This window comes from Mastomys coucha, unplaced genomic scaffold, assembly GCF_008632895.1.
Source record: "Mastomys coucha isolate ucsf_1 unplaced genomic scaffold, UCSF_Mcou_1 pScaffold14, whole genome shotgun sequence".
NCBI classification, from domain to species: Eukaryota; Metazoa; Chordata; class Mammalia; order Rodentia; family Muridae; genus Mastomys; species Mastomys coucha.
The window spans coordinates 42163027-42174609 of NW_022196896.1; the positions used below are offsets into that span (position 1 = coordinate 42163027).

Here is an 11583-nt window from a genome sequence, read left to right on the forward strand (position 1 = left end):
TCGCTGAGGGCTTGCAGTGCACTGAGAGAATGGTTGGTATAACTATGGCTATTTCCTGTGCTGCTGCAAACTCCCACAGGGGAATGCAAGCTTCCTGCAGGGGAAAACTGACTGGGTGGGATGCGAGGACTGCCAGCCACGCCAGGGCTCATGCGCTGCCTTGGGGAGAGCACAGAGCTGGCTTGCCCTGGGTTCATGCCAGGACTGCCTTGTGAGGGACTGTTCATTTTGAGTGCATAGTTACTACCCTGAGGAGTGGTTGCTTGCATGCCTGATACATGGTTCATGCCCCCAGAACCACCAAACCTGCCCATAGGCATGCCCATTTGTTCCTTTGGGCCATTCATGGGAAAATTTATATTGCTACCGAGAGTCATGTCCTGACCTGGGTTCCCACTGCACAGGGCCTGATGGGCAGGGCTGCTAGAGCTAATTGGATTCAATGGCTTCCCCATCGCTTGTCCAGTCAGATCCGGATTCATTACACATACATTCTGCTCTCTGTACAATGAGGAAAGAAACATATATAAGATAAAAGGAAAAATACAAAGTAAATTGTTATTAATTTTAGAAATGGCAGGGTCTCTTTTCTTTACAAAAGTAGACTACACTTAAAAGAAGTTGAGGCTTGGATGAGAACACCTGTGCTATGGGCTAGACTGAACATGTACAGCTCTGGACTATGGGCTAGACTGAACATGTACAGCTCTGGACTATGGGCTAGACTGAACATGTACAGCTCTGGACTATGGGCTAGACTGAACATGTATAGCTCTGGGCTAAGAAGGATGCTTTTCAGGCAATGCATTAAGATGTCTACGGTTTTACTGAATTGTGTGTATGGAGGTTAAATTGGACGACTCCCATATTGAAACTTGGGACAATATGGGAAAGAGGACACTAGGAAGATCTTAATTATGCATCTCCCTGATGAGCACTGAGAGCTTGCACAGCCTTACAGAAATGACCACATAAGTACTGCTTGACTCAACCATTTGCTACAGCTTCAGCTCCCAGCAGCGGGCACATCTGTAGGCCTAGAGGTGCTCATAGGTGTCACTCGGTTCACGGTGGAGGGCTTTTGCTTCAGTCTTGGTGGCTACTTATGAGTTAGCAAACATGGTCAGTGGTCATCAAACGCCAGCTGCAGCTGGGGTGGGGGGTGAATCTGCTGCCTCTTAATCACTTTCAAACGGCTGCAGTTTGAGGTCAGATCTACTATTAGTTCACAACCAGATTATTTATTCCTATACTAGAAAGCAAAATAATTAAGAAATCTAATAAACTGGGACTCGTTAAGCAGAGCAACTGTAGATATCTCTTGGCAGCACCTCGTAAAGTTTCCCTCAGCATATATATGAACATTTATAAAATTTGAAATTCAATCATTTTCCCAAATGAGTATCTTAAACAATATGCTCTATGACATTTATTTTCAAATCAACATTCACATTTCTTTCTTTTACTATAGAAAACCACTCAATTTAAAGTCTAATGTGAAGATATTAAACCCAAAACAAAAATCAAAACTAGTCTAAGAATATTCATTTGAAGATAAAGCATCTAGGATCAGAAATCTTAGCACTGGCTTTACCGTTCCTGTCCTCACTGCATTGCTCTCTGGGAACTTCCCTTCTTGACTATAACAGGAAGGTGCAGTCAAGCCCTGGGTATTCTCCCGTTTTTGTTTAAGACAGGATCTCTCTATATAGTCCTGGCTGTCTTGGAGTTTGCCAAGTAGATCAGGCTGGCCTAAAACTCTCAAGAGATCCATCTGCCTCTGCTTCCAAGTATTGGGATTTAAGGTGTGCACCACCACATCCAGTCTGATGCTGTGTTCTTAATGTTAAAGGTAAATGCTTTGCTGGCACTGTGCAGTGGTTTCTAACTGACAGTTAACAGCCATCTCATTTTACAATTTATAACGTCATAGTCAAAAAGGCGGAGTCTGGGAACCTGAGACGCATTTGGGTGGCATACTGCTTTTGTAGCACATCTTTCAACAAGGGGTGGGAACTGAGGGTGAGTTTATAATTACCTGTGAAGCATGTGTAAAGATATTACAAGCTGAGGCTCATTAGTAGTCTGAGAACGGATGAGTTTGCTCTTGGTTTGTGCAGCAACGAGAGTGCCATCAGACAAAGAAAAACGATAGATCTGACTGAATGCCAACCCTTGTCTCAGAACTGCAGGCAAAAAAGGAAACAAGACATGATTAAAACAAAAAGCTAAAGGAAGAAAAAAAATCAGAAAAGTAGAGTCAAGTGTCAAGGAAAGTGTGCCAAGGGACAATAGTGATTGACTTCACTGGTTTTCCTACCAGCATGTTGAAAGTTCCAGGTCAGAAAACAACCATTTAAAAAGCAGTTACTTTTCAAAATACCAAACAGTGAATTAATTTTTTTGTATGACAAAAAATAACAGCTTGAAAACTCAAACTATCCTTTATTTTTAAAATTTTGTTTTTATTTTTAATTTTAGACTTATTTTTATTTTATGTGTATGCATATTTTGCCCAAATATATGTAAGTGGAACTGGAGTTACAGAATGTGTGAACCATCATGTAGGAGCTGGGAAGTGAACCTGGGTTGCCAAGAAGAGCAGCCAGTGCTCTTAACCTCTCTCTGGGCTATCCTAGCACCCTAAATAAACTCTTAAATCAAATTTTATTATGGAGCAAAGAGAGTATAAACAGTTAATCATGTCAAAATGAGCCTTTCCATAATTTCTTAATAATATTAGAAAAATCCCATAAAAGCAATACAAGCCCCAAACATGGTATGTCTCCGTACAGTCTGCCTCGGCTTCCCTTTCCAGTATAATGATCGGGACGAGGCTTCAGACCCTGTGCTGTCAGGATGCTCACCCTCAGGGGGCCTCTCCAGCCTCCAGCCTCACACTGCTTTGCTAGGCTTTGCTTCTCATGATGTAGCGAGTGCTTCTTTCCATGCTTGGGACAATAGGAAGTAAAAGTGAAGAGCATCGTCTCTCAGAAGAAAGTGTGCTAAACACAACTGAAAGCCAAGCACAGACCTAAGCCAGTGTAATTGTTTTAACGTCTTCATAAAGGCCAGATACTTCTATTGTTAAGACAAGAAATACAAAGTAAATCAACTGGCTTAATGTATTTTCTCTTAAAATAAACCTGAGATTTATAGAACTATATTTCATAATAAACATTTCACATGTAACCTCAATACAGGAAAAAATGAAACTCAGTTGTTTCTTAAATAATTTTGAGAAAAGTATTGGGGCTGGCGAGATGGCTCAGCGAGTAAGAGCACTGACTGCTCTTTGGAAGGTCCTGAGTTCGGATCCCAGCAATTACATGGTGGCTCACAACCATCTGTAATGAGATCTGATGCCCTCTTCTGGTGTGTCTGAAGACAGTTAGAGTAGATTATGCTGGAGCGAGTGGGCCCCGCAGAGGTCCTGAGTTCAATTCCCAGCAGCCACACACATGATAGCTCACAGCCACCTGTACAGCTACAATGTACTCATACACATAAAATAAATAAAATAAATCTTTAAAAAAAGAAAGAAAAAGAAAAGTATCATGTTTCTAACATAATTATTGTACAAACTTTGTGGGTTGAACTATTCTCCCCAAGGTGACCATGCAAATTCACCAGGCCAGAGAATTACAGGTAGGGGAGGGGAACTGATTTCTCCTTCAAGCTTCACTCTGTATTTGTCAAACAGAACCTTCCTCCATAACGTCACGGAGAGAGTGTACTGGGACATGCCTGGCTGCTGTCCACTGCTGCCTGCAGGGACTCCGAAGTGGCTGCACTGGGAATCACTTACTACTGTATGCATGCTGTGCTCTGCACAGTAAACATTTGTCTAAAGGTAACAGCTAGAGATACAGCTGGGTAAAGGACTCACATTTTCAGTGGCTTATGATTTTTCTTCTGACCTTGGCTGTCATCGCTAAAGACTCCATTTGGTCCGCATACTATGTGGCAATAATGAATGGCAATATGTGGCAGACCTGATTGTTTAGGATGCTCCAACTCAAAAGAAGACCTTCTAGCACATTTCTTCTAGATACAGGTGGAATCTTCTAGCATTACATGTTTCTTTTAAAAGTTACTATTCATAGTCACTTTTGTGGGGGTGTGTATGAGTGTGTACATATGATGTGTATGTGTGTGTGTGTGTGTGTGTGTGTGTGTGTGTGTGTGCCTAGAGGGTATATACGAATGTGTAACATGGTGTATGTACCTGTGCATGCTTACGGGGTATGCATGAGTATACATATGGTGTGTGTGTACCTGTGCGTGCTTACGGGGTATACATGAGTATACATATGGTGTGTGTGTACCTGTGTGTGCCTAGAGGGTATGCATGAGCATGTATACATGGTGTGTGTACCTGTGTGTGCCTAGAGGGTATACATGAGTATACATATGGTGTGTGTGTACCTGTGTGTGCCTAGAGGGTATGCATGAGTATGTATACATGGTGCGTGGACCTGTCTGTGTGTGCCTAGAGAGCCCTAGCAGTCCTACCCCTCCCCGACAGTGTGGGTGTTAGAGGTGAGCATGCAACTACACCTTTCTTTTTAAGTGAGTTCTTGGGGATCTGAACTCAAGTCCTCATGACTAGTCAGGAAGTCCTCTTACTCACTGAGCTACTGCCCTGGGCTCTGCATTCCCTGGTTTGTACATCTATGTGCAGTTTCCTTTCAGTGGGTCCTGTCTCTCTAAATGCAATAGAGTCCTTGTCTAGGTAATTAAATGCAGGGCACTTGGAACCCAGGGGCACTGAACATATTTGCTAAGGGCATCTCTTTAATTTCTGCTTCTACTCCAAGCCATTATCTAGTGAAACGCCAGGTTAACTATTGATTTCTGTCAAACGTACTGTTCTTCCTGTCCTTACTCTAGCAGAAAGAACAACACTAGAAGGTACACAATGTTTGATCACTTGCTTAATTTTTAAGAAATTAGGGTGAAAAAGATCCAGATGTGGGGAGCAAATGGATTACTCAGAGTACATTTCCTATGTCTGTGCTTTCTCATCAAGTGGCCTCAAAAACATAATGCTTCAATGTACAAACTGGACTGGTTAAAAAGCCAAGGCCATAGGTGCACACTAAATGCATGACAAACTACAGCTCCATTTGCCACAGACAATCATCCACGCTGAGATTTAGAGCCTTGGTCTGCTGTGAGTCCCTTATGTGCTGCAGAGCACCCAACACCTGTAAAGTGCACAGGGGAGGGCTGGGGTGTCTCTCGCGGGCTTGGTGTGGGGGGTGATGAGAAGACAAAGGAGGATAAGGCCATTCAACGGCAGTGTTCATTCAGGGCTGGAATAGACTAAAAGACAGCTGGAGGGTTGAGTTTGCTTCCAGCTGTTCTTTTAGTCTGCAGCCCAGAGCAGAGCCTGTTGCCTCTCCAGGCCTTCTGGAAACTTCTGGAATCTGCTGTTGTAAAGGAAATCTGCAAATTGTGAAGGAGAGCTTGGGATTTACTGGCTCTTGAAAATACCCATTTATTCTTCCTTCCAGATTGCTCTTATCAACTCCATCCTGTTCCTAGATTACACAGACCTTGGTTATCTTGTCATGCACCCAGAAGTATGAGGATGACAGAAAATGACCTCTTTCTCCATCTTTGTGATATCAATGCCTCTTGCTTTATCTCCTCAAGTAGCTTACTGGGCCGGGGAGTACCAGCAGAGGTCACAGAAGCTCTGTGAGGAGAGCTCTGGGCATCCCCTCCTGACAGAAGGGCCATAGGAAGCGACTGTGCAAAGGCCGCATGACGTAGTGTGCAGAGAAGCATACCTTCATGATGATGCCTCTTGGCGTATGATAGAGACTCCCCTTCATGCTGTGTGTGGAACTTCTGAATACATCTTCTCACCAGGTCCTCCCAGCCCGGCTTCATGGCAGCTCTCATGGTGCTAGTGTCCAGAGAAGTGATCTTGCCTGAGAGGTAACAGCAGACATTACAACTGTAACACTGATTTTCCAGGCAGACAATCAACATTCAGGAATACATAGATTTACTGACAGTTATGGACTGTACCTGTGGGGACTGGTCTCATGTAAAGTGGCACAGCTTATGCAGGTGACTCTATCTTCCTGTGTCCTTTCTATTTTATTCATCTGACTTATCTCTGATTTTTAGACAAATCTTGTAGAGTCCAGGATAACTCTGCCTTACCTCCTGAATATAGATTGGTTTCAGACATGTGCTAGCATGCCTAGCTTACCCCCAATATTGTAAATCATCTCTAATAAGTATCACATTCTACACAGGACAATGATCCTTTAAAAACTGAATCATTTCAGTTCTGGGGTTGGTGAGCCACAAAGAGACAGAACTGCAGAAATGGAAAGCCTGCTGTCTGGAGCTGGCAGCCCAAGTATAGCTCCAGGAAGGAGCGTGGTGAGGAAGCCCCTCTGTGGGCCTGCTGCCGCTCAGCAGGTAAAGATCACACCACAGCTCTCAACACTATGTCCTTCCACACACAGTTACTGTATTCAGGTACCTATGCATTTTCTTTCCTTTTCATTTTTTCTTTTCTTTTTTTACGACATGTTTTCTCTGTATAGCCCTGACTTGCCTGGAACTCACTCTGTAGACCAGGTTGGCCTCGAACTCAGAAATCTGCCTGCCTCTGCCTCCCAAGTGCTGGGATTAAAGGCATGCGCTGCCCAGCACCTATGCATTTTCAAATGACCACTTTTGCCTTCTCTGACAGGAATTTACCTTGGAGGTCCTGGCGGGTTGTAAAGCTTTCTGATGAGGGAAGAGCTGGTCTTTCCTTCATGGGGACTCTTCGTGCCACACAAATCAAGCAGGACTGCAAATCTTAATAAGACACAATTGCTAATCATATCTGTACTGATCAAATCAACTCAAATATCTACGACAGCACGGCCTGGTAGATCCTTGAGAGTTGCCAGGTTCTCAGTTCCTCACTGACTTAATTCCAGTTAGACTATAGTGGGAAGCGGCTGTTAGGATGAGCTGGAGCAGAGGGGCAGATGCCAAAACTATACAGCACTTGTGATAAGAGTCTATCCACCAAGCTAGAGTCAATGACTGGAAACCGCCTCCCCAGTGATGAAAAGTATGAATGATTGAGTGTGGAAAAGCAAAATTAATTCATAATAAAGTAAACAAAATAAAAAGATAGAGCTAAAATCAGATACAGTTGAGAAGGGTTCTGCCTCTTGGCTTCAGGGTTACATTTAACAAACTCTGTAGGTACATGAGGCAGGAGGAAACGAACCAAAGATACAGAACAATGAACAAGGATACAAGTTACACTGTAAATGCAGCAGATGCACTGCTGGACAGCTTCGCATCTTGGCATGGCGAGTTCCTCCACAGCCAGTGGTAAGGTTTAACCTTGTCCCCACTTCAACATTTTAAAGTTTTATTTGTATAAACGTTTTGCCTGTATATGTGTCTGTGTATAACTTACAAGCCTGGTGCTTGTAGAGTTCAGAAGAGGTTGACAGATCCCTTGGTATTGGACTTATAGATGGTTGTAAACTACCATGTGGGTGCTGGGAATTGAACAAGGGTCCTATGGAAGAGCAGTGGGTGCTCTTAAGTGCTGAGCCATCTCTCCACCCCCACTTTCATTGTTTGGGGCACACTTCTGGAGAACAGGGACATGTCTTATACAAGTGTGTAGCCTGCAGAGCACATCATATGGCTCTTTCAAGCTAAAAGAAAAAAGCTGATGAAAGGAAGCAGGTTCTTCACACCATCTCACACTGTGGGGTCCTCACACCATCTCACACTGCGGGGTCCTCACACCATCTCACACTGCGGGGTCCTCACACCATCTCACACTGCGGGGTCCTCACACCATCTCACACTGTGGGGTCCTCACACCATCTCACACTGTGGGGTCCTCACACCATCTCATACTGTGGGCTTGCAATCATTCACCTGTAAACTTGGGAAGCTTTCTTTCTTTTTTTGGGAGGGAGGGGGAGAAGATCTTATGTAATAGCTGGTGTCTTTAGGTTAAAATATAATCACTATGGGAAGTGAGGTATGTGGCTCAGTGGTTGAACCCTCTAACATGTGTAATGTAAGGCCATGAGTATTTTAGCTACAATAAGAAAAATAAAATAAAAGAAGCCCTTGGTTTTTATAAACATAAAACTTTTTTAAATTTTTTTTTGTTTTGTTTTTTTCTTGTTTTTTTTTTTTTTTTTTTTTTTTTTTTTTTTTTTTTTTTTTTTTTTTTAATGCAAGGGTCTTGCTATGCCCCTCTGCCTCACCTGCAACTCATTTGTAGAGCAGGCTGGCCTCAAGCTTACAGTGATCCTCCATCTCTATCCTGTGCTGGGACCACTAAATTGGTACCTACCACCTTAAATGCACCTGGTCTCATCTGAGTGCCAGGATTAGAGGTGTGCACCACCACACTCTGCCTTAAAATCCAATTTCATTAATTAATTAATTTATAGACAGAGTCTACTACATCTTAGTTGGGCATCACACTTGCTGTGTGTGTCCAAGCATGATCTTCACTTTTCTGACTTATACCATAATGACTGATTTTATGTGATTTGGGGAGCTAAACTAGGGGTTTGTGCATTCTAGGCAAGCACTTTACCAACTGGGTTCCATCTCAACCAGAATCCACATTTTCCTCTCCAGTGCAGAATGGTAAGTCAGCATGGCTATGCCTTACTCGCCTGTGGAATATTACGGATGACTCTGCAATGTTCGCTCTCTCTTGTTGAGTGAACAGAACTAAACTGTCTGACAGTCACACCTGAGCAAAGGCTCATTTTGAAATACCATATCTCTATAATAGCTCTTTGGAATTCCTTTCTGATAAAATTTAAGAACATTTACACATTTTAATTAAGTGGCATTATGTTAGTATTCAGTGGCTACTATAGTTCAGCCACAGTCATAAGCCCTTGGTACATGTGTGCTGAGAGCAGAACTCAGGGTGGTCTCATACATCAGATATTCCATCCCTGAGTTACATGCCGCCATTCTGTACCAGATTCTGATGCTCACACTGGTAATTTGACTTAATACATTGATACACAGAGAAGCGAAGGGAATTGTCCAGAGCCAGAGCTAATGGCTGAATTGGGGGTTGGCCTGCCTGATTATCCGCTAGAATATTTCATTGTGCTGGTAGTCAAAAGCTTTGTCTCTCTGTCACTCCCAGAGTGCTTCTTCTACCAACACTTTATACTACAGAGGGACACTTAGTGACTGGAAGGCAGGGATGGGATGACATCAGCATCTCATTATGGGGAGCAAAGTTTATGTGTCTGAGAGCCCACCCTCCCTGCTCTTCTGTTTGTCCTCTCTTACATACATCCTGTTACTCCCTGGAAAGTCTACAGGAAAACGCTGCTTATACCCATGCATGTTTCTTCTGGGGCTGTGGCATATGACTTACATTAGGTATTCAAAGCAACCCAGGATCTCCTAAACTGCCACCGTCAGAGGTGCAGAAGTGCCACAGTCACCAGGAACACATGCTATTTACATAAGAACTTAACCGAAATCAACCATGCTGCAGTTTCAAATACTGGCTTCAGATATGAATCCTGGCTGCTATGCTGGGCCTGCACTAGGCCACATACATCACCACAGAGCATTTTCAAACTAAGAACAGCTCAGAGGACAACATTGCTTAGCATGTGAGAGTTCAACGCCCAATATTGTAGAGAAAAAAACAAAAACAAAAACAGAACCTCAAAAGGAGTAAAGATGGGAAGGAATCAGGAAGTGGCATCCTGCTCTTCTCTGTGAGGGCCTGCCAGTGTGTGATCTCTAACCCAGAGCTATGCACAGGAGGAAGGTGCAGACATGTGACCTCTCTCCCAGGGTCGTCCTACCTTCACCTTCCTCTTTGATAGACTTTGGCTGAGACACAGCAAAGCACTGCATCGTCTCATATTTCTGATGCGCTTCCTGGTTATCATGGCCTTCCTCTTCTGAATCTGGCAAAGGCTTCACCAGCATCCGACAGTTGAAGGTATGGCTGTTGCGCCTGGGAGGTTCTCCAGACCAGGATCCCCCATTCACTTCGAGGAAAAAGAGACCCAAGATTACAATAAAGCAATAGGTTCTAGGGCTGCTGCATTATTAAGAGGGTGCAGGGAGTAAACAAGGACTTCCTACCTCAGGAACTCGGGCTTTGCAGATGTCTTCTATACTCCAGAGCCTCCACCCTGACCACTTCTACTCAAGGTCACACCCTGATGCATATTACTAAAGTACTGCACACACTCTATTTTTGGGTTTCTATCTTTGATTTCTTGGAAACACAGTTTGTCTGCTTGCATTCTGGTTTTCTAAACTTTTTGAATGCCACCAACTGTAACAAGTGCTGATGTTCTTCAGAGGACTTGGACAGCAGGAGTTAGCAGCACAGGAGCAACCTCAGCATAGAATCCAAATGTTATTCAGCAGCTACTTCAGCTGGCTGGGTTGCCCACACTCTACCCTTAGTGCCACGTAGATGTCTGTTCCTGCTGCTTCCACTGAGCTTCTCCCCTCTGAGCTACAGCACGGCATGGCAGAGTGCTCTCTCTATGAGAGACACCCTAGCTTCTCAGGCTTCCTATGATACAGACTGCTGTCAAACTTCTCAAAGAGACTTGAGTGTTGTCTCTACTGAGCTGTTCCTGAGCCACCCAATCACAGTCTACAGCCTATCTTCAGTGTGTATGTAGACTTCCTTAGTGGGGCTGAACACTCTTGAAGGCAAAGTGCTGATACTGTGTCAAGTGATACAGTCTCTTGTTTTAGTGTCAAAATTAAAAACTATATATATTAAGAAACAGTTGTTGGGGACTGGGAGGGGACTCTGATATTGGGATGTAAAGCAAATGAATAATGAAGAGTTGCTTAACGAAAGGAAATACATCAGTATTTTCTGAAACACATTAGAGAAAAAAAAAAGAAAGAAAAGAATGACTAATTTGGGTTACTAAAGTGTTAATTAATCAAGTGTTAATTTCTCCCCCACAAAAATGTACAGCTCTCAGAAGTGCCCCAAGTAAAACCGCCTTAACTCTCACTCTGGAGTTCTTTTCTTTACCATCCCCCAACGAAATGGCAACCTTAAGGAAAGCAGTCATTGGCCAGACAGAGTGACAGGGACAGAGATGTGGACCCAGTCCAAGGCCTGCTCACAGGCTGAAAGGAAAACCAGAGAGCAGGAAGCCAAGGTCCCTTGCCTGCCCAGCATAGCTCTAGTCATCCAGGGAGGCACAGCTACCTTTAGTCTGCTGGCACTTGTGTAATCTGTTTCCATAATGAAACTCTACAGAACTATCCAAGAAGAAAGAAAAAAGTTCTTATCGGTCCAGCCGAAGAAGTGAGAACTAAAGAAGAGGTGCATGGAAGGCCAGGCGGAGGGTAGAAAAGGTGCATGGAAGGCCAGGTGGAGGGTAGAAAAGGTGCATGGAAGGCCAGGTGGAGGGTAGAAAAGGGGCATGGAAGGCCAGGTGGAGGGTAGAAAAGGCGCATGGAAGGCCAGGTGGAGGATAGAAAAGGGGCATGGAAGGCCAGGTGGAGGGTAGAAAAGGGGCATGGAAGGCCAGGTGGAGGGTAGAAAAG

The 11583-nt window shown here is 43.9% G+C and overlaps 1 protein-coding gene across 14 annotated transcripts in view; it reads right to left on the reverse strand.

Moving 5' to 3' along the window:
- Ncoa2 (nuclear receptor coactivator 2) overlaps nucleotides 1-11583 on the reverse strand; it is a 249034-nt gene that overhangs the window by 39798 nt on the left and 197653 nt on the right. For all 14 annotated transcript variants that reach the window (XM_031366898.1, XM_031366899.1, XM_031366885.1 and 11 more), the window contains 5 exons: nucleotides 9855-10043; nucleotides 6730-6831; nucleotides 5799-5942; nucleotides 2039-2186; nucleotides 56-501 (listed from right to left, as the gene is read on the reverse strand). In XM_031366898.1, the coding sequence (XP_031222758.1) occupies nucleotides 56-501; nucleotides 2039-2186; nucleotides 5799-5942; nucleotides 6730-6831; nucleotides 9855-10043 (1029 nt within the window). The remainder of the gene's footprint in view (nucleotides 1-55; nucleotides 502-2038; nucleotides 2187-5798; nucleotides 5943-6729; nucleotides 6832-9854; nucleotides 10044-11583) is intronic.